The 25,538-nt window shown below is 34.5% G+C and overlaps 1 protein-coding gene across 2 annotated transcripts in view; it reads left to right on the top strand.

Moving 5' to 3' along the window:
* PIK3C2G (phosphatidylinositol-4-phosphate 3-kinase catalytic subunit type 2 gamma) overlaps positions 1 to 25,538 on the top strand; it is a 336,298-nt gene that overhangs the window by 66,587 nt on the left and 244,173 nt on the right. For both annotated transcript variants that reach the window (XM_045554248.1, XM_045554249.1), the window contains exons 9-11: positions 1,208 to 1,241; positions 4,565 to 4,760; positions 18,854 to 18,976. In XM_045554248.1, coding sequence (XP_045410204.1) covers positions 1,208 to 1,241; positions 4,565 to 4,760; positions 18,854 to 18,976 — 353 coding nt within the window. The remainder of the gene's footprint in view (positions 1 to 1,207; positions 1,242 to 4,564; positions 4,761 to 18,853; positions 18,977 to 25,538) is intronic.

Genomic DNA, 25,538 nt, shown 5'->3' with positions numbered 1-25,538 from the left:
TGAGAAGGTTCATGTGAATCATGCTTTTAACTAAAAAGTTGTATGTAAATTTAATCACATTTTAAACATGATAGAGATGTTCTTTCTCTAAAGGAATACTGTAGTAAGTCCTTTGATTCAGGAAAACAATTATTTCCTAATTTATTTGTTTGAGAAATCTGGCTTTTAATTAAACATATTTCCTTAAAAGTAAGCCTTCAAATTTTTATTTTTTAAAAAGTCTTTAACTTTTAAATTTTAAAAAACTTAGATTTAAAGTAGATTTTATTAGAAAATTTAATTTTATTTTGGGCTGAAACCTTATTTTTCAGAAATCTATGAATCACTTTACATAGTATTCGTGAGAATTAAGTTATAATCAGCAAATCTTAAGCCACCAAAGTAATTCTGAGTTTCCAATAAAATGGAATTAAAATGGAACTTATTAGAAAATTTAATTTTCTTTTGGGCTGGAACATTATTTTTAGGAAATCTATGAATTACCTGACATAGTTTTCATGATAATTAAGTTATAATCAGCAAATCCTAAGCCACCAAAGTAATTCTAGGCTTCCAACAAAAATAAAAATAAATAAGACCACCACACTAACGGACATGAACAATGTCCACAAAAGGACAATGAAAATGACAACAAACAAATAAGATTTTAGATTGTACTTTTTATTTAAAGTATGACTCAAGGCATTTTATTTTTCCAAGTGTTTGACTATCATTTCTTTTAAAATCAGTTTAAAAAGAAAGAAATGAAACTACACAGTGATTCTGTACGATTTTGCCCACCTCTTTTTGGTGCTGCTCAGAGTTTGCTGAGTGACTGCAAAAAAATAAGAGCTGGACACACTAAACAGAGGAGATTGAGAAATGCACTTATATCAAAAAATTAGTCACTGTCATGGAAGGGGGATTGAGCTTAGACAATATTTGTAGAACTACTCTAATAATAATGAAAAAGTTGAACCCATTCCAGCAATTTCTTTTTATAAAAATCAAATAACCTACATTATTCATTATAACATTCAGAAGACTTTTCTTTCATCACACAATTTAGCTTTCCTCTGTTTAATAAGAAAATTGATATATGACGCCAAGAAATATTTTGTCTTTTTTTATCATACCAGAGAATTTATAGTGTTCAGATTTTGGATATTATCAATTTGATTATTTGTTGTCTGAATAATATGTATATTTTTCACCCTTTCTTTTTCAGAATTTTTATCAAAATTCAGAGACTTCAGCAAAAGGTAAAATGCTCTTGTACTCAAATATTTTACAAATAAATAAATAAAAGAAAAAAGTTATATTAATAGAACCCAAAATAATTTTTTCAATTTTTCATCCAAATACTGTGGTAACACAAACACACAGACACACACAAACACAATGCTTTTTGAGAGAAAAAATGCTTTGTTAAAACCGTTTTATCAATGGAAGTGAGTATTCTGCAAGAGAACAAAAATCTACACTCTCTAACCTTTTAGCTTGAATTGTTTTAAAATACTGAGAAAAATCAGATCTATAAAAGTGAAAAAACTGAAAATATAACCATTCCAAGACACTGCAAAATTTTACCATTTACCTATAAATAATTATATTTTGATGTAAGAAAAATCAGAAAAGTAGCAGATGTCTGTACCCAAAGTCACTCATTTCAAATTTAAATTCAAGCTCATTTGAAGACTAAGTTAATGTAACAAATAGGAGGATTAGGTTGCCACTTTTTACCTCTGTGATCCTAGACTAAACTCCTTGGTCCTCAGGTTTCCTAACATGCATAAAAGATATGATGGGATTTAATATGCATCCTGTGGTCAAGGTTGTTCTTGTTTGCATATGGTAGATGGTATTTGGCATAGGAACACTCTGGGTATCTTCAAGGAAATGGTCTGCCTCGCAGATGTTCAGTCAACACCCTTGTATTCAGAGGACTCCATTGGAAAACAAATGATAACCCAGCCTTCCCTCCATACCTTTAATAGTTTCAGGAAAGAGTTATGTACAGAGGTATATCCCCTCAACTGTAATTCCCACCACTCAAAAGAAGACATTCAATTTTATTTGAGGAACTCCTCTACCTCATATCACAGAAGAAAATGAGGTGGCAGAAGGTATGGAAGCAAAAACCTGTGCTAGTACAAAAACCTCTGTTCCAGATATTCATAAAACTTTGGAAAGCCCCATAGGAAAAAGAAAGGATGTATACCCCCTAACAATATTACTAACACAGAATCTAAGTGGTAGTGCGTGGAGTGGACAAGCTGGAGGTATGCCCCTATGCATCTGGCTCTCTCTTCCTTTCTGTCAGGAACGTTGTAATGAGGTCTTCTCCCCCCATATTCCTCTGGGGCGTGGAATACGAGATCCCATAAAAACTATACAGGAATGTTCCTGGAGACTTATTCAATGATAAATCATGATAGATTTGAATCAATAAGTTTTAATTGCATATACGTTGTCTTTGCCTTGTTATTTCTTGGCACTGTCTGTCTTTTCCAGAGTAAAATCGTGTGTGATAAAAATTATTTCACCATATTTTACCACCAGGCCTCTTGTCTTCAGTCCTTAATACATTTCCATGATGTTATTTAAAATGTACTCGTCGTCCAGAATTCTGAAAGTAAAACATAATGCATAAGCACACTTCTCTATACAACCTCAAAGAAGCAAATTATAACCAAAAACTGTCTTTCTGCACAAAAAATAAGGCATAGAGTTTGAGTGAACACCCAAATAATTAAGGTTCCCCAAAATATGTGCTGAGGCTCAATTTAATAAGATCTCTCTCCCAACTTCATGATTTATTTTAGATGTGTATTAATTTGCACACTTGCACAAGATTGGGAATTATTGACGAAAAGTCTGCACTTCTGTTTCAGAGTACCAACAGTATAAATTGGGGACTAAGAAACAAGATGTTTCTATAAATTTATAATTCTCTGCTTCCTGTTGTTGCGAAGAATCTCTGTCGGTTGGCCTCCAGAGTTTGATGAAACCTCTTTTAAGACTATTTTTAAGCTGCTTTCCTCTTCTGCTTCATTAATTGCTCCTGCTGATTTCTCAGAGAATTTTAATTAGAGCTCTCTCCCTCTAGTTGTCCCCCAAGGCTGTTTCAAAGAAGGGCACAACTTAAGAAACAGAACAAATAAATAAAATTTTTCTATCTTATAAATCTTGTACAAATTTATGAATAACTAAGTGAATAATAGCATGTGTTAAACAACAACAAAAATGTTTAATTATAGACAGGGCTACTGAGGGACAGACAGGATGTGGGAAGGAGCTCCATGCTGATGTTGGCCTCTATCCTGAGGCATTCGACTGCCCAGGCTCTGGAATACTGCAGACTATCAAAGAAAAAAGCTAGCTCTTTGAACTATTTTCTTTTCAAAACAACATAAAACCAAAAAGCAATTTATGTTTCTGAAACAACTTATGAGGAAGTGCATGCGTTTGAATAAACAACTGTGCTGAGTAACTTGATTCAGTATCTTTTTTTTTTTTAAGACAGTCTCACTCTGTTGCTCGAGCTAGAGAACCGTGGCATCAGCCTAGCTCACAGCAACCTCAAACTCCTGGGCTCAAGCAATCCTGCCTCAGCCTCCCAAGTAGCTGGGACTACAGGCATGTGCTACCATGCCTGGCTAATTTTTTCTATATATTTTTAGTTGTCCAGCTAATTTCTTTCTATTTTTTGGTAGAGATGGGGTCTCGCTCTTGCTCAGGCTGGTCTCGAACTCCTGAGCTCAAACAATCCGCCCGCCTCGGCCTTCCAGAGTGCTAGGGTTACAGGCGTAAGCCACTGTGCCGGGCCATGTTGCAGCAGATCTTAAGACTGTAATTTCTAATGGTGTGCTTGTTCTCTCAACATCTCCTTTGCTGCCAGGGAAAAACTACTAGCCTCTATACCTAGTAAGTTTTCTTCTTTCATGACAAGTCACTTTTAGGAGTAATCGATAGAATCGCTTTAAATAACTAATGGTAAAATTCAGGACAGGCTTTGATTTTGAGGAGATTCAGTAAACATCGTAAATCTTTAATTTCAAGCTTGTTTTAAATCCCTGCCATTGTACTATTATCATTCTCTTTTTATATCAGCACAGTGTATATATGATCAGTGTTCAGTTAATGGTAAACATCATAACATCATCAAATTTATTATGATTCATTTTTTAGATGGAATTTGTTTGAAGTACTTATAAGCCATGTAGAAAACATGTTTCCTGTTTAAAAATTAATTGTAAACAATCACAAACTAGAACAAAAAATATTGTGAATTTGATCAGAATGACCAATTAATAATCAAAAAAGTTCCAATTTGTGATTAAAAGGCTGTGCTTCCAAAATTTCTACTGCTGGGGCTATGAAAGCTTATTGATATCTAATCTACTGACAACTAAACCAAGCTGCATTCAGAGGCACAGATGGCTAATTGGTTTCAGTTGGTAAAGGGTCATTTTAATCAAATTTTATTTAAATTTTATTATAAGAAATTTTAAGGTTATAATTGATGGCTCATGATAAATATGGCCCTTCACAGATGACTTGACCTCTACCTATTCCCTTCTAGGCTTGATAGAGAAAGTAACAACTGAACTATCCACATCCATCTACCAGTTAATCAATGTCTATTGTAGCAGCTTTTATGCTGATTTTCAGCCCATAAATGTACCTGGATGCACTTCCTATGTACATCCTGGGCTCCATTCCCACCTGAGCTTCACAGTGTATGCAGCACACAACATTCCAGAGACCTGGGTGTACAGGTGAGTGGTGGTGAGTTTTTCACAAAAGAATGGATTTTTACTTAGATTCTAATTAGAGTGCAATTTGACTTGCTCTTTTGCAGGAGCAAATATTTTGTAAAATTTGGGAAATTAATCAACATAGATTTGTTTTTATTCTTAAAATCACTTTTTAAAAGTTTAGATTCCCAATGATAATTTATTTTCCCTCTTCTTCCATTCTCCCATAGTATTTTCTCGACTAAAATAATTAGAGTAATATTATACAATAAATGTAAATTCTTTATGGATTATATCTATAAGAGAATACTGATTGAATTAATTAAAATTGATAAGAGAATAGTAATTGGTAATAGACTTATTGTACCTATTGCATTTAGCATCTCAAGGAAAAACTGACAGAAGTAATTTCAATAAAAGATAAATAATTTTTATCTTGATCTATATTTTTTGCAAATTATTAAACTGTATAAATATTTATAGAGACAATTAAAAAGGAAATTTTACCTATGTATATAAAGAACACATACACATTTCTTTAGAATCCATTGAATGATACTTTATGCTTTTTTATCTTTCTTAATTTTGTGAGGAACTTTAAAAGGCTGAGTTATAATATAATAAATTGCTACCCTAATGGGTATTTTCTCAATTTTTCTAACCACCAACATATACTCCAAACTTTTAATTCACACAGAAAATTCCTATAGCCAGATAAATACAGATAAAGCTATCTGTGTAGAGCATAGCTGTGTAGAGCATTTATATATGTGTCTATATATATGTAGAGATATATAACATATGTATATATAATTTATAAATATGCACACATGTATATAAATGTATATAAAATGCGTGTGTGGGTTTAAAATAAAGTGTGTATTTGTATAGATACCATCTATCTCTCAAACTCCCTTTATCTTTCTCTACGTAGCACTTATATACAGAGTAAAAATAATAATAAGAGCATTTTTAACATTGTTACATGGAGGTAGATATGTACATATGTGTGTATAATTATAGATTTTAAATAATGCTTTTCTGCAAAAATCCCTGTAATCAATAAACAAATGAGGGCTTTGATACAGGAAACAAAATTATCTCTGCCATTAGAGAAACAAACTATAAATACAGGGCTGGAACAGGGGAAAAAAGCAGCTATTCCTCTCTTAAGGAATCCATGGACCAGGCAGCCTTACAAATTCTGTGGGAAGAAGCTTCAGTAAGACATCTTACCTCGGGGCAAATTGGATCCTTACTGTAGATTTTCCTAGGGATGTAGTACATAAGTTATCTATGGCTATATAACAAATTACTCCAAAACTTAGCACCTTAGCCCAACAAACATTGATTAGTTCACATTCTGAGGGTCAGGAATCCGGGGAGCAGCTTAGCTGAGTGAGTCTGGCTACGAGTTTCTCGTGAGTTGCAGTCATACTATTGATTGAGGCCAAAGTCATCTCAAAGCTCACTGGGGCTGAAGAATCCACTTTTAAGCTCACTTGCATGGTTCTTGGCAGACCTCAGCTCTTCCTGGTGTGTAGGTCTTGGGGGCCTCAATTCCTTGCCACAGAGTTTTCTACAAATGTCCTCCAGACATGGCAGTTAGCTTTCCCCCAGAGCAGGTGATCCAAGGAGTGACAGAGAATTCATGAGCAAGAGAGCATTAGACAGAAGAGGCAATCTTTCCTAACATAATCTTGGAAGTGATATGCCATCCCTTCTGCCATATTGGTGTACGGTGGGAAAAGGTGATACAAGGGTTTGAACACCACAAGAGGCAGGGTAACTGGGGCCATCTTGGAGGTGGGCTACCACACCTGGGAAGAAACATCAAAGAAGAAACTAGGCCAGAGGTATCTCCAGAAGTATAAGTACTGACCAACTGGTGGAAAAATAACAAAGCAACAACTTTCTATCTTGCTTTTGTCATAGAAACAGATTTAATGGTAGTGATTCAAACTAATTTAATTGTTTAATCTAACTTAATAGTTACTTATTTAATAGTAAGGCAAATATACATAAGTTTCAAATATTCTGTAAAATATAGATCTCATAATTAAAATACAGAACTGTAAAAAAAATTTAGTGAAGCTTTTACCATCAAATCAGAGGGTTTGAAACTGAATTACCATCTACTCCATGACAGCCTTCAGGGAAGACCCCACTCAAGATATCAAAGACAAATGAGAATGTATCTTACTTAGAATAAGTTGATGAAAAAAATCCTTTCCATGATTCATTACACTGATTAAGAACTCATTTGTATTTAACCTAATTTCTCATAATAATGAATAGAAATTCTTTTTCTTTAACTTTATCCTCTCTACCAATTGAAAGTGCCTTTATATTGCATGTACTTATTGTTTTAGTAATTGCGTGTTATTAGTTCTCTCCCACATCACCTTTTACAATGTCTTTGTGACTATGCATATTTATGTGTAGGACTGTACCCAAAACATTTTCTAGTAGATAATAGGCACTCCATTAAGACTTGTTGAAAGTGACTGAATAAAATCCCTTGAGTAGAGAAAGGAGTCAGATTTGGTTAGTGAGATTGTTCCATGGGGCCTGGAGAGCAGGAGTCCATGTTATGGTTATTACTGAGGGTAAAAACATGAACAGAGCGGCAAGCTATGAAGAAATGATGACAGTAAAGGATGGCAGACCAGCAGATATTCCAAGGGAGCAAAGAAGATACTACAATAGACGTGCAAAGCTAAGGGCCAGCGGATAGGGAGGGCCAGCATCAGTGAGTGAGTCCAGAGCAATTAGTGGCAGTGGTGGAGTGGTTGACTGGACTGTTGTTAAAATTATTGTTAGCAATAACTGATAAGAGTATAGTAGAATCCTATCATATAAGGTTGTTATATTAAAAAGTCAGTAAACATTATTTTTTTAAAAATCCCTTAAATCTGTGGTCCCCAACCCTTGGGCCATGGACTGGTACTGGCCTGTGGCCTGTTAGGAACCGGGCCCACACAGCAGGAGGTGGTGGTGGGGTGAATAAGCAGAGCTTCATCTGTATTTACAGCTGCTCCCCATTGCTCACATTACCACATAAGCTTCGCCTCCTGTCAGATCAGCAGCAGCATTAGATTCTCATAAGAGCGCAAACCCAACTGTAAACTGTGCATGTGTCACGTGAGGAATCTAGGTTGCACACTCCTTATGAGACTCTAATGCCTGATGATCTGAGGTGGAGCTGAGGTGGTGATGCTAGCACTGGGGAGCAGCTGCAAATAGAGATTATCATTAGCAGAGAGATTCGACTGCATAATAAGTATAATACGCTTGAATCATCCTGAAACCATTCCCCCAGCCTGGTCTGTGGAAAAACTGTCTTCCATAAAACCAGTCCCTGGTACCAAAAAGGTTAGGACCACTGCCTTAAATCACTCATAAAGAACAATACCATGGTTTGATAAATGCAATGCAAAAATAATTGTGCAAAAATGCATAGTGTGTACTATAATGAATACTATGTAATAAAGCATATCTATGCAAAAATGGTTAGACAGAATTTTTAATTATAAGAGACTGTGGCACATGAGCAAGCTGAAATTCTTTGTCATTTGGAGGATGTTCTCTTTATGGGGAAGACTTGAATGGCATATAGGGGCTCCTTGTCCTATAACCTTTGCCATCAAGAGGCACATGTATACAATCTGTGTATTCCATTCATGTCATTAAAGTCTCATTTATAAACTTGGGTCATCATATTAGTACCTTAAAGAATATGTGAGAGGCAGGTACAATATCTCTCAACATAAATACTGTGCATGTACCAACCAAACGTTGATACATAGACCAACATAATAGATTCTGAATCAAAAAAGCATTATTAAGTCACAACATGGAATTAAAATATTCAATTCATCAGAAAGATGTAACAAAAAAAAAAAGCTGACAGAAATCCAAGGAGGGGTTAGTGGGGCAACTCTCATAGTGGCGATAGTAACATTCCTGTCTCAAGAATTAATAGATTAATGAGACAAATTGAGAATTAGATAGAAGAATGAGCTAATACAGTTAACAAGTTTAACACAACTAATATATGTTGTACCCTACAGTAAATGATTTGGAAATACAAATTCTTCTCAAGCATATATGAACCATTTATTTTAAGTGACCAGACATAGATAGTAAGGCAGATACAGGTTTCAAATAACCCGTGTAATGTAGATCTCATTTACTTTCTGCAACACAACTAAGTTAGCAATCAATAACAAAAATATACAAATAAATATATTCATAAATTCAAGTATGTACTTTTAAGTTTATAAATCAAAGAATTTAGAAAACATCATAATTTAAAGGTAATAAAAATATATAATAAAACATATGGAATACAGCCAAAGCTATTCCTAAAGGGAAATACATAGTTTCAAATACATATACTAGCAAGAAAAAGAAGCTAAAAATTGATGTGGTAAACATGTCACCATTTCTCCTATGCTTTATAAATTTTGACCAACTTAATAAAAATTAAGAATGATAAAGAATAATAAAAATCAAGAGGATTCTGGAAGAACAACAAACAAATTCTAGATCCCCTGCTCCCTGTCCTCATCATATTACTTACCATTAATTGAACACATAATGTGAGTTTTGCACTGGACTAAGTGCTTCACCTATGTTACAGTGTCCCTTGGTATCCATGGGGGATTGGGTCCAGGACCCCTGTGGAAAACAAAATCCACAAATGCTCAAGGTACCTACATAAAATGGCATAGTATTTGCATATAACCTATGCACACCCGCCTGTATACTTTAAATCATCTCTAAATTACATATAACACCTAATACAGTGTAAATACAGTCAAGCATCACTTAATGATAGGGATATATTCTGAGAAAATGCATCATTAGACTAGTCTGTTTTTGTGCAACTATCAGAGTGTGTTTACACGAACCTAGATGGTATAACCTGCTACATACCTAGGCTATATGCTATGGCCTGTTGCTCACAGGCTACAAACCTGTACAGCATGTCACTGTACTGAATACTGTAGGCAACTGGAACACAATGGTAACATTTGTATATCTGAACATATCTAAACATAAAAAGGTACAGTAAAAATATGGTTTTATAATCTTACAGGACCACAGTTATATATACAGTCCATCATTGACCGAAACATAGCTATGCAGCACATGAATAGTTTGTACTGCATTATTTTTTTATTTGTACAGTTGTATACATAACAACTATTCAGTCAAGGACGGGACACATATACAACAGTGGTCCCATAAGATTATAATGGAGATGAAAATTCCTATCAGTGTTTACCATATTTTTTACTGTTATTTTAAAGTATACTCCATCTACTTAAAAAAATAAAATAAAAGTTAACTGTAAAAGAGCCTCAGGCAGGTCCTTCAAGAGGTATTCTGGAATAAGGCATTGTTATCAACGGAGATGACAGCTCCGTGAATAATGGCCCATGAAGATCCAGTGGAACAAGATGTGAGTGGAACAAGATGTGGAGGTGGAAGACAATGATATTAATGATCCCGACTCTGTGTGGGTCTAGGCTAATGTGTGTGTTTGTGGCTTAGTTTTTAACAAAATAGTTTAGAGTAAAAATATTAAATTTTTCAAATAGAAGCTTATAGAATCAGGATGTAGAGAAAAATATTTTTGTACAGTTGTACAGTGTGTTTGTTTTAAGCTATTATCATAAGAGTCAAAAAGTTAAAAAAATAAAGTTTATAAGTAAAAAATTACAGTCAGCTAAGGTTGACTTATCATTGAAGAAAAATTTTTTTTATAAATTTAGTGTAGCCTAAGTGTATAGTGTTTATAAAGTCTACAGTTGTCCACAGTAACATCCTAGGCCTTCACATTCATTCACCACTCACTCCCTGGCTCATCCAAAGAAATTTGCAGTCCTGCAAGCCCCATTCATGGCAAGTGCCTTTTATAGGTGTACTATTTTTTTTATCTTTTATACTGTATTTTTACTGTACATTTTCTATGTTCAGATACACAAATACCACAGTGCTCAAATTGCCTACAGTATTCAATACAATAACATGATGTACAGGTTTGTAGTCTAGGAGCAATAGGCTGTACCATATATCCTAGGCATATAGTAGGCTGTACCGTCTTGGTTTATATAACTATATAATGTCCACACAATGATGAAATTGCCTAATGACCCGTTTCTCAGAATGTATCCATCATTAAGTGATGCATGACTGCATTGTTTTTATCATTTTATTTTTATTTTTAATTCTTTTAAAATATTTTTGATCTGTGTTTGGTTGAAGATACAGAAACAGAACCCAGGGATACAGAGAGCTGAGTTCATTTTTTTCTGATCTTCACACCAATAACATAAGAACACTATCATATCCATTTTGCAGATTAAAAACCTACAGTTTTAAAACTAGTAACTCTAGGGGTAAAATTCCTAGAATTCTTTCTAATTCTAAAGTCCCTTCTGTTTACCACAGTGGTAAATTTCATCCTTACATGGTTACTACACTTGATATCAAATTTTTTTGTTCTATGTATCATATCGAATTGATAAGCAAGGGCACCTCTAGAAGTTCAAGAAATGAAAGCTATAAAAACTAAAAAAGCAAACATATCTTTAAATGTTAAGAATATTTTATTTAAAATTACTTTTTTGCTTATTTAGATATTGTGTTGCAAATTTTGCTATGCGTAGAGAATTTCTATTCTATTTTAAACATTTGTTGTTCTTAAGTTTCTTTACAGAATCTCTTAGCAGTAAGTGATATAGTAATTAAAAACAGCAATTTTGTCAGGAGGGGTACATGTAAGTGTGTTTTGTGTTGGGAAGCTCATCAGCTACCATGCACAAACATGTTTTACATTTAAATTAAAAATAATCAATCATAATATGTACTTTCCAGAACCTCCCTGAAACATCATAACTATTTTAAGTTATCCTGTAAGTTCATTAAATGTTTAAAAATAGAGAGCACATAAATTGACATTCAACTTAGAATTGTAAAGTGAATAGTATTGTTTGAAACTTTGGCTCCACTACTGAATGTCACATTAGAAATTCATATAAAAATTTAGTCCTAAATAATTTTACTCAGAATTTCTTTTCACTTTTGCATACATTTATTTCACAAATAAATAGCTTATTTCATTTAACATAATGTTCTTAAGATTCATCCATGTTGTAGTATATGACAGGATTTTCTTCTTTTTCAAGGCTGAATAATATTTCATTCTGTGTATGTACAATCTTTTCTTTATCCATTCATCATCCATTGATGGACAGTCAGTTGGTTCCACATCTTGCTACTCTGCAAAATTTTGAAATGAACATGGGAGTTCAAATAGCTCTACAAGATCTTGATTTCAGTTCTTTTGGATAAATACCCAGAAGTGAGATTGCTGGATCACATACTAGTTCTATTTTTAACATTTTGAAAAACCTCATGTTGTTTTGCATAGCAGCTGCACCATTCTGCATTCCCACTAAGAGTGCACAAATGTTCCGATTTCTCCACAGACTAGCCAACACTTGTTATTTTGTGTGTGTGTGTGTGTATATGCATGTATACATATGGCTATCTCAGTTGGTATGAGGTGATATCCCATTGTGGTTTGATTTGTATATCCCTGATATTTAGTGATGTTGAGCCCTGTTCATTTGTGAACCTGTTGGCCATTTGTGTGTCTTCTTTAGAGAAATGTCTATTCAAGTCCTTCACCCACTTTTTATTGGGTTATCTAGTTTTTTGCTGCTGAGTTGTAGTAGTTACTTATATATTTTTTAAGTTAACACCTTAGCAGATATATGGTTTACACATATTTTCTCCCATTCCATAGGTTTCCCTTTCACTCTGTTGGTTGTTAACTTTGCTGTGCAGAAGCTTTTAAATTTTATGAGATCTCATATGTTTAGTTTTGCACTTTGTTGCCTGTGCTGCTGGTGTCATGTCCAAAAAATTGTTACTGAGACCAATCTTACATAGATGTCCTCCCAAATTTTTTTAGAAATTTTATAATTTCAGGTCTTACATTTATGTCTTTAATCTATTTGAGTTTATTTATTTTATATGGTGTAAGATAAGAACATCTTATGCCATACAAAAAAAATGTATGTGGATATACAGTTTTTCCAACACTATTTTATCGAAGAGACTGTCTTTTCACTATTGTGTAGTCTTGGCATCCTAGTCAAAGATCAGACCATATATGCATGGGCTTATTTCTGGACTCTTTCTCCTGTTCCATTGGTTTATATGTCTGTCTTTATGCCAGTGTCGTACTGGCATAAAGTAGCTTCATAATATGTTTCAAAATCTGGAAGTGTGAGGCCATTAGCCTTGTTCTTTTTGCTCAAGATTGCTTTGGGTATTTGGGGTCCTTTGTGATTCCATATGAAATTTAGGATTTTTTTTCCTATTTCTGCAAGAATGCATTAGGATCTCAATAGGCATTGCATTGAATCTACAGATTGCTTCAGTTTATATGGACATTTTAATAATATTAAGTCTTCCAATCCATGATCATGGAACGTCTTTCCATTTATTTATATCTTTAATTTCTTTCAGCATGTTTTATAGTTTTCAGAGTACAAGTCTTTTGCCTCCTAAGTTAAGTTTATTCCCAATTATTTTTTTTTCTTTTTCGTGCTATTGTAAATGGGATTGCTTTCTTAATTTTCTTTTAGGAGTGCACATTGTTAGGGAACAGAAATGTAACTATTTCTACATGTTGATTTTTTAATCCTGCAACATTGCTGAATTTACTAGTTCAAGCAGTTATTTGAAGGAATCTTTAGGGATTTCTACATGTCAGATCATTTATCTATTGACAGCTAATTTTACTTCTTCCTCTCTGACTTGGATGACTTTTCTTTATTTTTCTTGCCTAATTGCTCTGGCTAGGACTTCCAGTACTATGTTGAATAGAAGTGACAAGAGTGGGCGTGATTTTCTTGTTCCTGAGCTTGGTGGAAAAGCTTTCAATTTTTCACCTTTGAATATCTAGTTAGCTGTGAACTTTTCATACGTGGCATTTATTATGTTGAGGTAATCTCCTTCTACTCTTAGTTTTTTGTGTGTTTTTGTCATGAAAGGGTGTTGAATTGTGTCAAATGCTTTGTTCTGAATCTGTTAAGATGATTATATGATTTTTATTCTCTGTTCTATTAATATCACATTGATTGATTTTTGCATGCTGAATTATTCTTGAATCAAGGGATAAATTAAACACTTGGTCACTGTGTATGACCTGTTTAATATGCTATTGAATTCAGTTTGCTGGTATTTTGTTAAAAAATTATGCATATTTATTCTTCAGGGATATTGGTCTGTAGATTTCTTTTCTTACATTTTTGTTTGGCTTTGGTATCAGAGTAATGCTGGCCTCATAAAATAAGTTTGGAAGTGTTATCTCCTCTTCACTTACTTGAAAGAATTTGGGAAGGTTTGGCATTAATTCTTCTTTAAATGTTTAGTAGAATTCTTCTGTGAAGTCATGTGGTACTTGGCTTGTCTTTGTTGTGAGGTTTTTTATTATTTACCAATATTAATCTCTTGTAATCTTTTTTATTTCTATGGCATCTGTTACAATGTATCCTCTTTCATTTCTGATTTTATTTATGTAAGTCTTCCCTCTTTTTTCTTAGTCTAGGTAAGGTTTTTTTTACTTTGTTGATCTTTTAAAAAATTAACTGTTAAGAGTTTTTTATTGTTTTCGTATTTTCTATCCCATTTATTTCTGCTTTAATCTTTATTATCTCTTTCCACTAACTTTAGGCTTAGTTTATTTATGTAGTTTATTAACTAATATTTGCCAGTTCTGCTTAATAAAAGTGTCCTACTAGGTACTTGTGTCCTACACGTACCTTCATGCCAGTAAGCTGGACTTCTTACCCATTTAAAATTTGACAATAGTCTTAGATCATTTTATCCCAAAGACTTATAATTATTTGTGAGCACCACATTGGCGCTGGACACTTCAACCCAGTATTTGGTTTAATCCCACAGCAGCAGTTCTATATCCGAGAAAAAAGGTGGAAAACCTGACAATCAGGACCCACTTAATAGAGACAGAGTAAATCCTGGAATTGGTCCATACCTTCCTGCCACTGAAGTGGTCAGGTAAAAATACAGGAAAAACTCAATACAGTTAAGAAGAATGCCAGGAAAAAAGTTAACAAGAAAATCTCAGGATTTCCTATCCTTAGTTGGTCAGCATCATTAAAATCGTCTTGACCCAAAAAATCCTCGTCTCTTCCAGGAATAAAAAGGTTAGTAGCGTCGGTCTTGGTTCTCATGGCTTTATCATAACTGGGCAGCATAGCAAACACAATGTAAGATAGGGGCTTTGGAAACTCAGACTCACTCTGTAGTCAAATGTGCTGCACTCTTTACAGAGATGCTGCTGTGAGATAGAGGAATATCACCTGAAGCCTGTTCAGGTTTTCCAGGCTCTTCCTCATTCTGTAAATGTTGGTACCAGCTTCTGCAGGGCAGCTCAACTGCCACCAGTGCCACCACAGGCTACAGTGGAGGAGGGCAAGAAAGCAAGCTGAATGGACGCAGACACTGCAGCCTGGGAGTGCTGGGAGGCCAAGGGGGTGTGCCTGGGGCGGGTCTCAAGGGCAGTCACTGCTCCTGGGCAAGCTGTGACCAACACCACCTCTGAGATACTTTATAATTTCCCTTTGGATTTCTTCTTTGACTTACTGGTTTTGCAGGAGTGTCTTGTTTAATTTCCACCTATTTCTGAATTTTCCAGTTAACCTTTTGCTATTGATTTGGAGTTTCATTGCATTGTGGTCAGAAAAGCCACGTGGTCAGATTTCAGTTTTCTTAAATTTGTTAAGATTTGTTTTGTGATCTACCCTGGAGGACATTCCTTGTGTGGTGTATTCTGCTCCTGTTGGGTGGAATGTTCTTTACATGTCTGTTAGGACCCTTTTCTGTAGTGTTGTGCAAATTCTCTGTTTCCCTATCTTTTGTCTGGTTATTCCATTAATTATTGAAAGTGGGTAATTGAAAGCTAGTATAATTGTAGTGCTGTCTATTTATCCCTTCAGTTCTGTCTATGTTTGCTTTATATTATTGGGCATTCTGATGTTGGGTGAGTATATATTTATGATTGTAATATCTTCCTTGTCAATTGACCTTTTTATCATTATAGTCTCTTGTTAGTATTTCACTTAAAATCCACTTTGCTGCTATAAGTCTGACCACACCTGCCCTCTTTTGGTTACCATTTGCATGGAATATTTTTTTCTATCCTTTTGCTTTTGCCCTCATTTGTGTCCTTATATATAACATGAATATTGTAGGTAGCATGTAGTTGGCTTTTGTATTTTTTTATTCATTTAGCTATGGTATGTCTCCTAATTGAAGTGCTTAATCCATTTACTTTTAAAGCAATTGCTAGTAAGGAAGAAGGACTTAATATTGCCATTTTGTTAATTGTTTTCTGTCTTGTAGGTTTTTTTCTTTCTCTTTTCCTCTCTTTCTGTCTTCTTTTGTGTTCATTGATTTTTTTATAGCAATATGCTTCAGTTCCTTTCTGTGTGTGTGTGTGTGTGTGTGTGTGTGTGTATTTTCTATAGTTTTGTGTTTTTTGTGTGGTTACCATGGGGCTTACATAAAACATCTTATATTTCTAACAATGTATTTTAAGCTGACAATAACTTCAATCACACACAAAAAAACTGTGCACTTCTACTTCTACCCTGCGTTTTGTTATTGATGTCACAAATTACATATTTTCTATTATTTATCCATGTTATAGCTATTAATACATGTTATAGCTATTTTTTGTGCTTTTGTCTTTGAAATTCTATACCAGAGTTAAAAGTGATTTATGTACCCTTATTATAATATTCTAGATTCATCTATATATTTACCTTTATCAGTGAATTTTTTATTTTCAGATGCTTTTGTGTTTCTCTATAGCTCTCTTTCCTTTCAACTTGAAGAACTTTGATTAGTATTTCTTGTAAGGATGGTCTAGTAGTGATGAATTCCCTCAGCTTTTGTTTATCTCAGAAAATCTTTATTTCCCTTTCATTTTTGAAGGATAATTTTGCCAAATTTAGTTTTCTTAATTTGCTTTATTTTTTCTTTCTTTAAGCACTTTGAATATATTATCCCACTCCCATCTGGCTTACAAGGTTTCTACTGAAAAATCTACTGATGATCTTATGGTCATTCCCTTGTACATGCTGAGTCACTTTCTCTACCTGCGTTTGAAATTCTCTTTGCCCTTGACTTTTGAAAATTTGATTGTAATATGTCTCTGTGGGATTTTCTTAGGTTTATCATAGTTGGTATCTGTTGGGCTTCCCTAATCTGAATGTCCATTTCCTTCCCAAGATTTGGGAAGTTTGGGGACATTATTTTTTTAAATAAGCTTTCTGTCTTTTTTCTTCTTCTTCTTCTGAAAATCCCATAAGGTCTATATTGGCCTTGATAGTGCCTATAACTCCCTTAGTCTATCTTCATTGCTTTTTACTTTTTGCTTCTCTGACTGGATAATTTCAAATCACTTGTCTTCCAACTTACTGTTTATTTTTTCTCCTTGATTAATACTGCTTTTGAATCTATGTAGTGAGTTTTTCAATTCAATGATTGTACTTTTTAGCTCCAAAATTTTTTAAGTTCTTTTTTTCATAGTATTTTGTATATGTTTGTTAATATTTTCATTTTGTTCATGTAACATTTTCTGGAGCTCATAGAGCACCTTTATGATGTTTTCTTTGAATTTTTTGTTATGTGATTCATATACTATTGTTTCTTTAGGGTTGATTTATTTTGTTACTTTGGTTGGGCCATGATTTCCTGTTTCTTTGTGTGCCTTATTACTTTATGTTGGGATCTGTGCATTTGAAAAAACAGTGAAGTCTCCCAGGCTTTAAAAACTGGCTTCATACAGAGAAAGAACTTTGACAATCAGCCCTAGAGAGTCTGGGGCCTCTCAAACCTTTTATATGGGTGGATCTTCTCTGTGGTTGCACTTGTAAATTCCCAATTAGAGATGTTTTGCTGGTTTCTTTTTTCTGGAGCTCATAGTATTTTGCTCTCTCTGGTGTCCACCTGTGGTACTGCAGGTTCTTTGAAGCAAGGTACGAAGCTTTTTGTTTTCAGTGGTACCTCTGTATCTAGAGTATGCTGGGTCCCATCAGTGCTTCTAGTCTGGTGAGGCAAAAACCTGTCCTTGAGGCAATCCTCCCAAAAGCTGAAAAGTTGGACATATGCTCCACTATTCCCTTCCTTGCATTAGGGAGAGACTGACAAGCTATATAGGCCTCTGTTTGATGTACCATAAGCACTCTGGAACAATAATAGCCACTCAGCTCTTTTGTATTCTTAGCAGTCCTCAGGAATCTAGACTATGCCAGCTCCTGTCAATGCTCCAAGACAGACAAGACAGAAACTATTCCCTCAGGAAACTCCTCACACAACTAGACTGTTGAACACATGATCCAACTCTCTCCCTCACCAAGGAGAAGACAAAAGTTGGAAGTTTTTCCCACTCATTCTATGCTGAGGTGGGGGAAAGGAAATGGCAAGTGAGTGAGTACATGCTAGTTCTCACCATTCTCTTTGTTGTGAGTAGCCCTCAGCCTAGTGCCATTTCCTGTCAGCATTTCAATCCAGGCAAGACAGAAACTAGTTCCTTGGGTAGCCCTTCCCAAAAGTCTGGGTGTTAGAAGTATGCCCCAGTCTTCTCTTTCCCTCCCTAGGGGGAAGCCAGGAGTAGAAAGTCTTCTCCCAATCATGCCACCTTGTGCCAACAGGAGACATTCTGGCCAATGTCATGAATTTTCCTACTAGCTTTGACATGGCTGGTTTTAAATCCACCTGGGATACAGGAGCCGCTTAACTGGTTTCTCAATTTCTCACAAAAGGAATTAGTCAGTGTATTGTTAAATTTGTCCATGGAAAAAGGAGTGCCTTGGGGCTTCCTATTCCACAATCTTGTTGCCATAGCCAACATAAATTCTTAAAGCAATTTTTAAAGCATGTTTTATATAAGCAAATATCATTTTATCATTTGACTTTTGACTGTAAAAATAATTGACCCATATAGAAAGCTGATTTCTTTAAAGTGCTAAGCATACTGAATCAATGTTGTTTCTTTTTAGCTATAAAGCCTTTTCTTTTTCCTGTTGGCTTTCATATGCTGGAAAGAAGCTGTGCCAAGTGAGAAACTACAGAAATATTCCAGTCAAAAAATTATTTTTTTTCTTGGTCAACTGGAATGAAACGTAAGTTTAATCTTTATTCTGTCTGGATCATTTATCTAATAAAGGTCATCTTCTTATGCCTTTTCTTTTCAACAAAGGGTGTGATTAAAAATATGTATATATACGCTGCCAGTTGATTTGATTCAGTGGTGTGATAAATATGCTAGGCCTAGTAGATAACTGACTATTCAATTCAACAGATTAAAAGTCTATTTAAAAACCTAGACAAGTGTCTAATCGACATTATTGAACTGAGAAAAAAGGGAAATTGAGAAAAGCAGATGACTTATTAATCATTCATGCACTGTGGATATCAGAAATATGCTCTGTTTGAGGTGGGGATGGGGGGAGTCCAGATATAAAAAAGAAGAGAGAAATCACCTAATAATAGGTGTAATCTTTATTTTCTCAATTTTCCCACACAAGCCAATTACACATTTATTGAAACAATTGAGTTTTGGGGCAATAAACATATACATCTATGTATTGTGGAAACTTATACTTAATTTGGGGTGACTGGCTCCTACTTCCTCCTTATGTAGAGATTTATTACATGAAGAAGGTAAAGTACCTTCTTGATACTATTCCCACCCTCCTCCCCCTTTTTGTTCCCCCTCTCCAACTTGAGCCCTCTCTTTACTCAGAATCTCAGGGAGCTCCTAGGCCTCACCCATGGATTTTTCATGGCTACTGCTATATTTCCTCACTACTCCTATGACACTACTCCACTAGCTGCTCTCCGTCATTTCTCTAGGGTCTCTGCTGCTTCACTGAGATCAACATTCTTCCCACTTTGAAAAGAAGAAAATTCCCCAGCCCACTCTCCCTCAGCTCTTTCAGAAGATTTGGCTTTCTGAGAAGATAATTTGACTCCTAGTATTATGCTTTTCCATTGATCAATATGTGTCAAAATTTTTAAAAGTCAGAAAATAATGTTAAATAGCACCATCTATCATACCCTTAGCATTACCACAATCAATGGAGACTGTGTCCTGAGAAATAGTATGCAGCCTTCAATTTTCACATAATTCATGGTCTCTCTCATCCCAAACCAAATCTTCCTTCTTCTAGGACTGTGACAATCTTTATCTCCACTTCTTCCTGACCAGGGTTTGGGAACCTGCAGCATGAAGGCTGTATGTGACCTTCTAGGTCCTTAAGTGACTTTCAACTGAATCCAAATTTTACAGAAAAAAATCCTTTTATTTTTATTAATATATTTTTGTTTATATTTTATATTTTTATTTTATTTTTTAAATGAACATATTTAAGATACCAAAGAATAAAATAAGTTTCAACAAAACAATTCTCCCAGATTGACCCGCACAATTAGAACATTAGTAAGCCATAAGGGCTACATTGACGACTGCTATGTTCATGATTTAGTTCTAACTGCCCCCACCTGACCGGTCCCAACTACCTCATGAGGCTGGCTGGCGAGAGTTTATGGGATCAAGTACACCACTCTGTTATCGGATTTTGACAAGGGTGCATTGTGTTTCTGTTTGAAGTGGAATTTGTGAATAGTTGCACAGCTCGACAGTATTTTTTAACTCTGTCTGCTTAACAGCCCCTCATGTCAAAGAAGACCAAGAGAACACTGAAGGAAGCAGACAGATTTTTTAATGAGGATTAGGAATTGCAATATTATCTTCTTTCTGCTAAAGATAAGATGATTTGCTTGCTTTGTGATAGTGCAATATCAATATTAAAGAAATTCAATACTCAGCATTAGAACACTCATAAGGACTACAAATATTTTAAATTAGAGGGAGAGGTGCAAAAAGTTGTATTGCAGAAATTAAAAGATGAAAAGCAAAAGCAAAGACATATTCTTTCAAGCAGCAATAAGACCTGGAAATAATACCCATGTAGCAACTTACAAAGTAGCTTATATACTCAGAGGGGTTAAAAAGGAAGCCATTCAGTGCTGTAGAAATTGTGAAAGAATGCATTGTCGAATTTGTAGGATGCTTAGACCCTGATAATGTTTCAAAGTACAAACAACTGCCTCTTTCGAGGAGTGCCATAACTAATTGGCAGCATGAATGAGGCTTCAACTTAACAGAACAACCTCATGCAATACTTCAAAAGGAAAATATATATTATTCAGTTACTTTGGATGAATCAACTGACATTACTGACTCAGTACAGGTGTTATGCTTCATTCGGGTCATAACAGAAGATTTTCTTTCCTACAAAGAGTTACTCACTTTGGGCACTCTGGTGTACAGAACACGGAAAGTAGATATCTTCAACAACTTTCAAGATAAACATGGTGTGAAGTTGGACTGAATATGGTCAATTTAGCCAGTATACATACAGACTGTGCACCTCCAATGACAGCAAAACATGAAGGGTTTATTGCACACATTTAAAAAGTATTAACAGATGCAGATGCTCTCATTTTTTTCAATGTAGCTTGCATCAGAAAAATCTCTGTGCTAAAGCTCCTATTTTAAGTGACACTTTGCAACAAGTTATAAGTATTGTTAACTATATTCCTGCAAATGCAACACAGCATCACCAGTTTTGTAACATGCTAAAGTTGAAAAATGAGGTATTCAGTGTGGATTTGCTGTATCATTCTAAAGTGTGTTGGCTATCGCAGGGACCCAGGGACCAGTGTTAGCCAAAATTTTATCTCTATGAGAACAGAGTTAAATTTTATGAAGAACGTAATTAGCAATGTGAATAATTGAAAGAAGATTTCTATAGGAATGCAGCATTTCTGTGTGATACCATGTCAAGTCAAAAGGACTTGAATATTTCTTTGCAAGGTAAAACTAAGTCTAAATATGATATGTGGCAAAAAATCCAAGCATTTTGAAAAAAATTTCTTTTCAAAACACTTCTTCAAAAGGAAATTTCAGATGAACATTTTCCCCAGTTAGCAAAGCATATATCATCATTGATGAGCAGGATGATATATGCAAATCATATGAAGAATATGCAGCTATTACAGACCTATTAATTGGAGAATACAATGAAAGGTTCACTGACTTTGAGAATCATGACATCACACCCAAATTAGCATTTCAGCCTCACCTAGTTGATATCACCAAGGCACCTAAAGAACTACAGATGGAATTGATTGAGCTCCCAGTAGATGACATTTTAAAGTCATTGTTTGATGCTAAAGTCATTGTTTGATGCTAAGAAAGATCCAATTGAAATACAGGGAAAATGCAATAGAATACCCATGCCTTCAGCAACATGCCCGAAAATTGCTTTCTTGCTTTTCAACACACTTATTGCAGCAAATTTACATTCTCCATCTAACTCAGAGCAAAACACCCTTAGTGTTACAAATGATTGATACCCATCTAGAGGATCAACTGAAACTGCAGACCTCCGTGCTGCAATCAAATATTCAAATGCTTTCCAACAAAAAGCAGACACAAAAAGTCATCAAAAGGTTATTTAACTTTAAAATCAACAAATAGTTTTCATTTGTTGAAATTATTAAGTACATAGTAATTAGATTTTTATAAAATAATATACATTTTTAAGTATATCTAATTGAAGTTTCTTGAATGCAGTCTTATTTGATTATGGCTAAATTAATATGGCCTTCCAACATGAAAATTTTCCCCACCTCTGGGCCTGACATTCAATTATAATGTCCCCTTCCCTTGCACAGAATTAGTAAAAATTCTTCAGTGGCTCTACAACTTTTATAAGATCAAGTACAAATCATTTAGCAAAATGCACAAGGCCTTCTGTGGTTTGGCCCATGCTAGAATTAACCCCATTCCCTGCCCTTGTACCTACCCAGTCGTTGCATCCAATCTACTTACCCTAACTATGAACTGAGAAATCATGCCTCTATGTTCCACGTGTCAGGAACACAGTGCTTCTACTTGCCCACCTTGGGAGCACCTAAGTATCTTTCAAGACACATCCTCCACCTCCTTTATAAACTCTTCCTGTGTCATAACATAAAATTGGCCCCCTTTTTGTGTTGTGGCTCATGAACTCTAAATTTCTTTCTTATGGTACCTTACCAAATGTGTTTGTTTATATTTCTGTCTTCTCCTAGCAAATGATGCAAAGATTTTTATTTTTAATTTTCTTATTCAGTTCCCAGCAGCTAAAGTGGCACCAGACAGAGTAAGAGTCCAGTAAGTGTAATTGGGCAAATTAACAAATTTTGTATTACAAGTGACTCCTTAAAAAGGTTATTAACCAGCTCAATAACTAAAAGTATTGTGACTCAATTAAAAATTATTCCGGGTTGTTTTTTAAAAAATTAGATTTATTTTCCACTCACAGATTCATGCCGTCGTGTGGACAGTTCAAGAGAAAAATCTAACTTAAAGTCAATTTCAAAGAAAAAAAATCCCAAAATAAATTGAAAATTATTAGTATTTTGGAAAAACTGCATTGATATATTTTCCTTCACTTCCTTTAAGACTGTTCAAGTGTTATCTTTCCTGTGAAGTTTCTTTGACTCTCTTAATAGAGTTATTTGCTTTAACCTAGAATTATTTTTCATTTCATTTCCACTAAAAATATTTACTTATGATTTTGCTGGGTACTTGTAGCATTTTTATATATTTTATCAACATTTACCCATTACATTATAATTGAATGTACATTTCATTGTTAGACTGCAAACTTAAGGATGGAAATTTGGTTGCTTAATCAAACTTGACATAGCTTTTACCACCTATTATATTGCAATCACCATAATCAACCCTTAAACTATATTATCTTCTCTAAGCTCCTCAGCAAACTTATGAAATAGGTATTGTCAGACCCATTTTATAAATCAGAAAATTGATGTTTGTAGAGATTAATTAACTTATTGCAGGTCACACAACCAGAAAATGGCAGGATTAGCATTTATACCCACCCTGAATCCTAAACTAATGTTTCTGCTGTGACACACATACTATTTCTTACAGCATAAAATCTTAGGAAGAGTATTTACATCCCATGAATAGTTCTCATATTTTAAGTTTAAAAAAAAAAATTAAAACCTCTATTCTATTTCCCTGCCCACAGCCATCTGATTTCTTTTCTCTGCTTTGTAGCAAAACTATCCAAAGAACTGTCTATATTCATTTTCTTCAATTTTTTTCCTCAGCTCTAAAACATACCCAATCAGGCTTTTATCCCCTCTGTGCCACCGAAATTGCTGATCAGAGTCAGCAGTGACTTGCATGGCTAAATGTTTGTTTCTCAATCCTCCTCTGACGTGACCTTCTGGGAACATTTGGCACTGTTGAGATCACCTTCATCTTGATGTTTACTTTCCACTTGGCTCACTCCTACCTCACTGGCCACTCTTGCTCCATGTGCTTTTTCTTTTCTCCTAGAATGATCATTATCTTTGCCCTTAACCCTCTTCTCTGTTGTATATGTCTTTACTCCCTTAGATTTCTCATATAGTCACATACCTTTAAATATCATTTATATGTCAGCAACTCCTAAATTTATATCACTACCCCAGGCATCAATCACAAACTTCATATGTATACACTCAATATGGCTAAAACTAAATTCCTTATCTTATATTCCAAACCATTCCACCCATGGATGGCCATTCTGAATAATCAGTTCTAGTTCAAGTTGTTGAGGTCAGGATCCTTAGCCTGGATCTCCTCTCTCAGATCCCATGTGTGGGAATTCTACTGGCTCTATCTTAAAACATATCCAGAATATTACTTCTCATCACTCCCACTGGTCTCAGCAACCATCATCTCTCCCCTGTAGTACCACAATAGCCTTATAATGGTCTCCCTACCTCTCTGGTAACTTCATAGTCCTTGTACCATCACTAAAGTAATTTTTTTTTAATGTAAGCCAAAACATGTCATTCTTCTGTTTAAAAATTCTGAAATGGCTCCTTGTTTCATTCAGACAAAAGTCAAAGTCCTTACAATGGTCTAGTGTTTAGTCTAGTGTTTTGATTTTACATCAGTATTAAAAGGAGAGTTCTAAACAATGTAGCTTTTGAAATTTCTCATTTTTATTGTCATAAACTTACTCCAGTTTTAGAAAAACTATCTCATGTAGGAGAAAAAATTTTAAGAAAATTTTAGTGATTACTTATTTTTGAATAGTATAGTGAGGCAAATATGTGGTTAAAACTTGAAGTCTGTACTTCTTCCTTGGATAAAAAGAAGCATTCTGACTCCACTTACTAAATTGCCTCTTATTTTTCTTCCTTTTCTTGGTCTGAAGGTTCATTCCTTTGATTTTTAAGTAGCCAGGAAGAAGTTAAAAAATAAAACATTTTTCAGTAAATGTGAGATGATAAGCCTAGCTTTAAAAATCCATATGTATTTTTAAAATGAATAAATAACTATTTGGAAAGCACTTATTCTTACCCTAAAAGAATTTATTTTTATCAATAAAAATGACAGAATGGAGATTGGCAGTAACTACCCACTGTAACTTATCTATTTTTTGTCATTCTTAATATGAAAATCTCACTAACAAGTGAAGTTATACATGAAGAAGCCAGACCTAATGGAAAAAAGAACATTCTAGATTATGTGAGGAATAAAGTGAAATTACGGTTTCCATCCTAGCATAGAAATATGAACACTGAATAGAAATTCAATTATCGGTA

This window comes from Lemur catta, chromosome 6 (genome assembly GCF_020740605.2).
Source record: "Lemur catta isolate mLemCat1 chromosome 6, mLemCat1.pri, whole genome shotgun sequence".
Taxonomy (NCBI): Eukaryota; Metazoa; Chordata; class Mammalia; order Primates; family Lemuridae; genus Lemur; species Lemur catta.
Note: the sequence above shows the minus strand (reverse complement) of the source record. Positions and strands in the feature narration are given on the sequence as shown.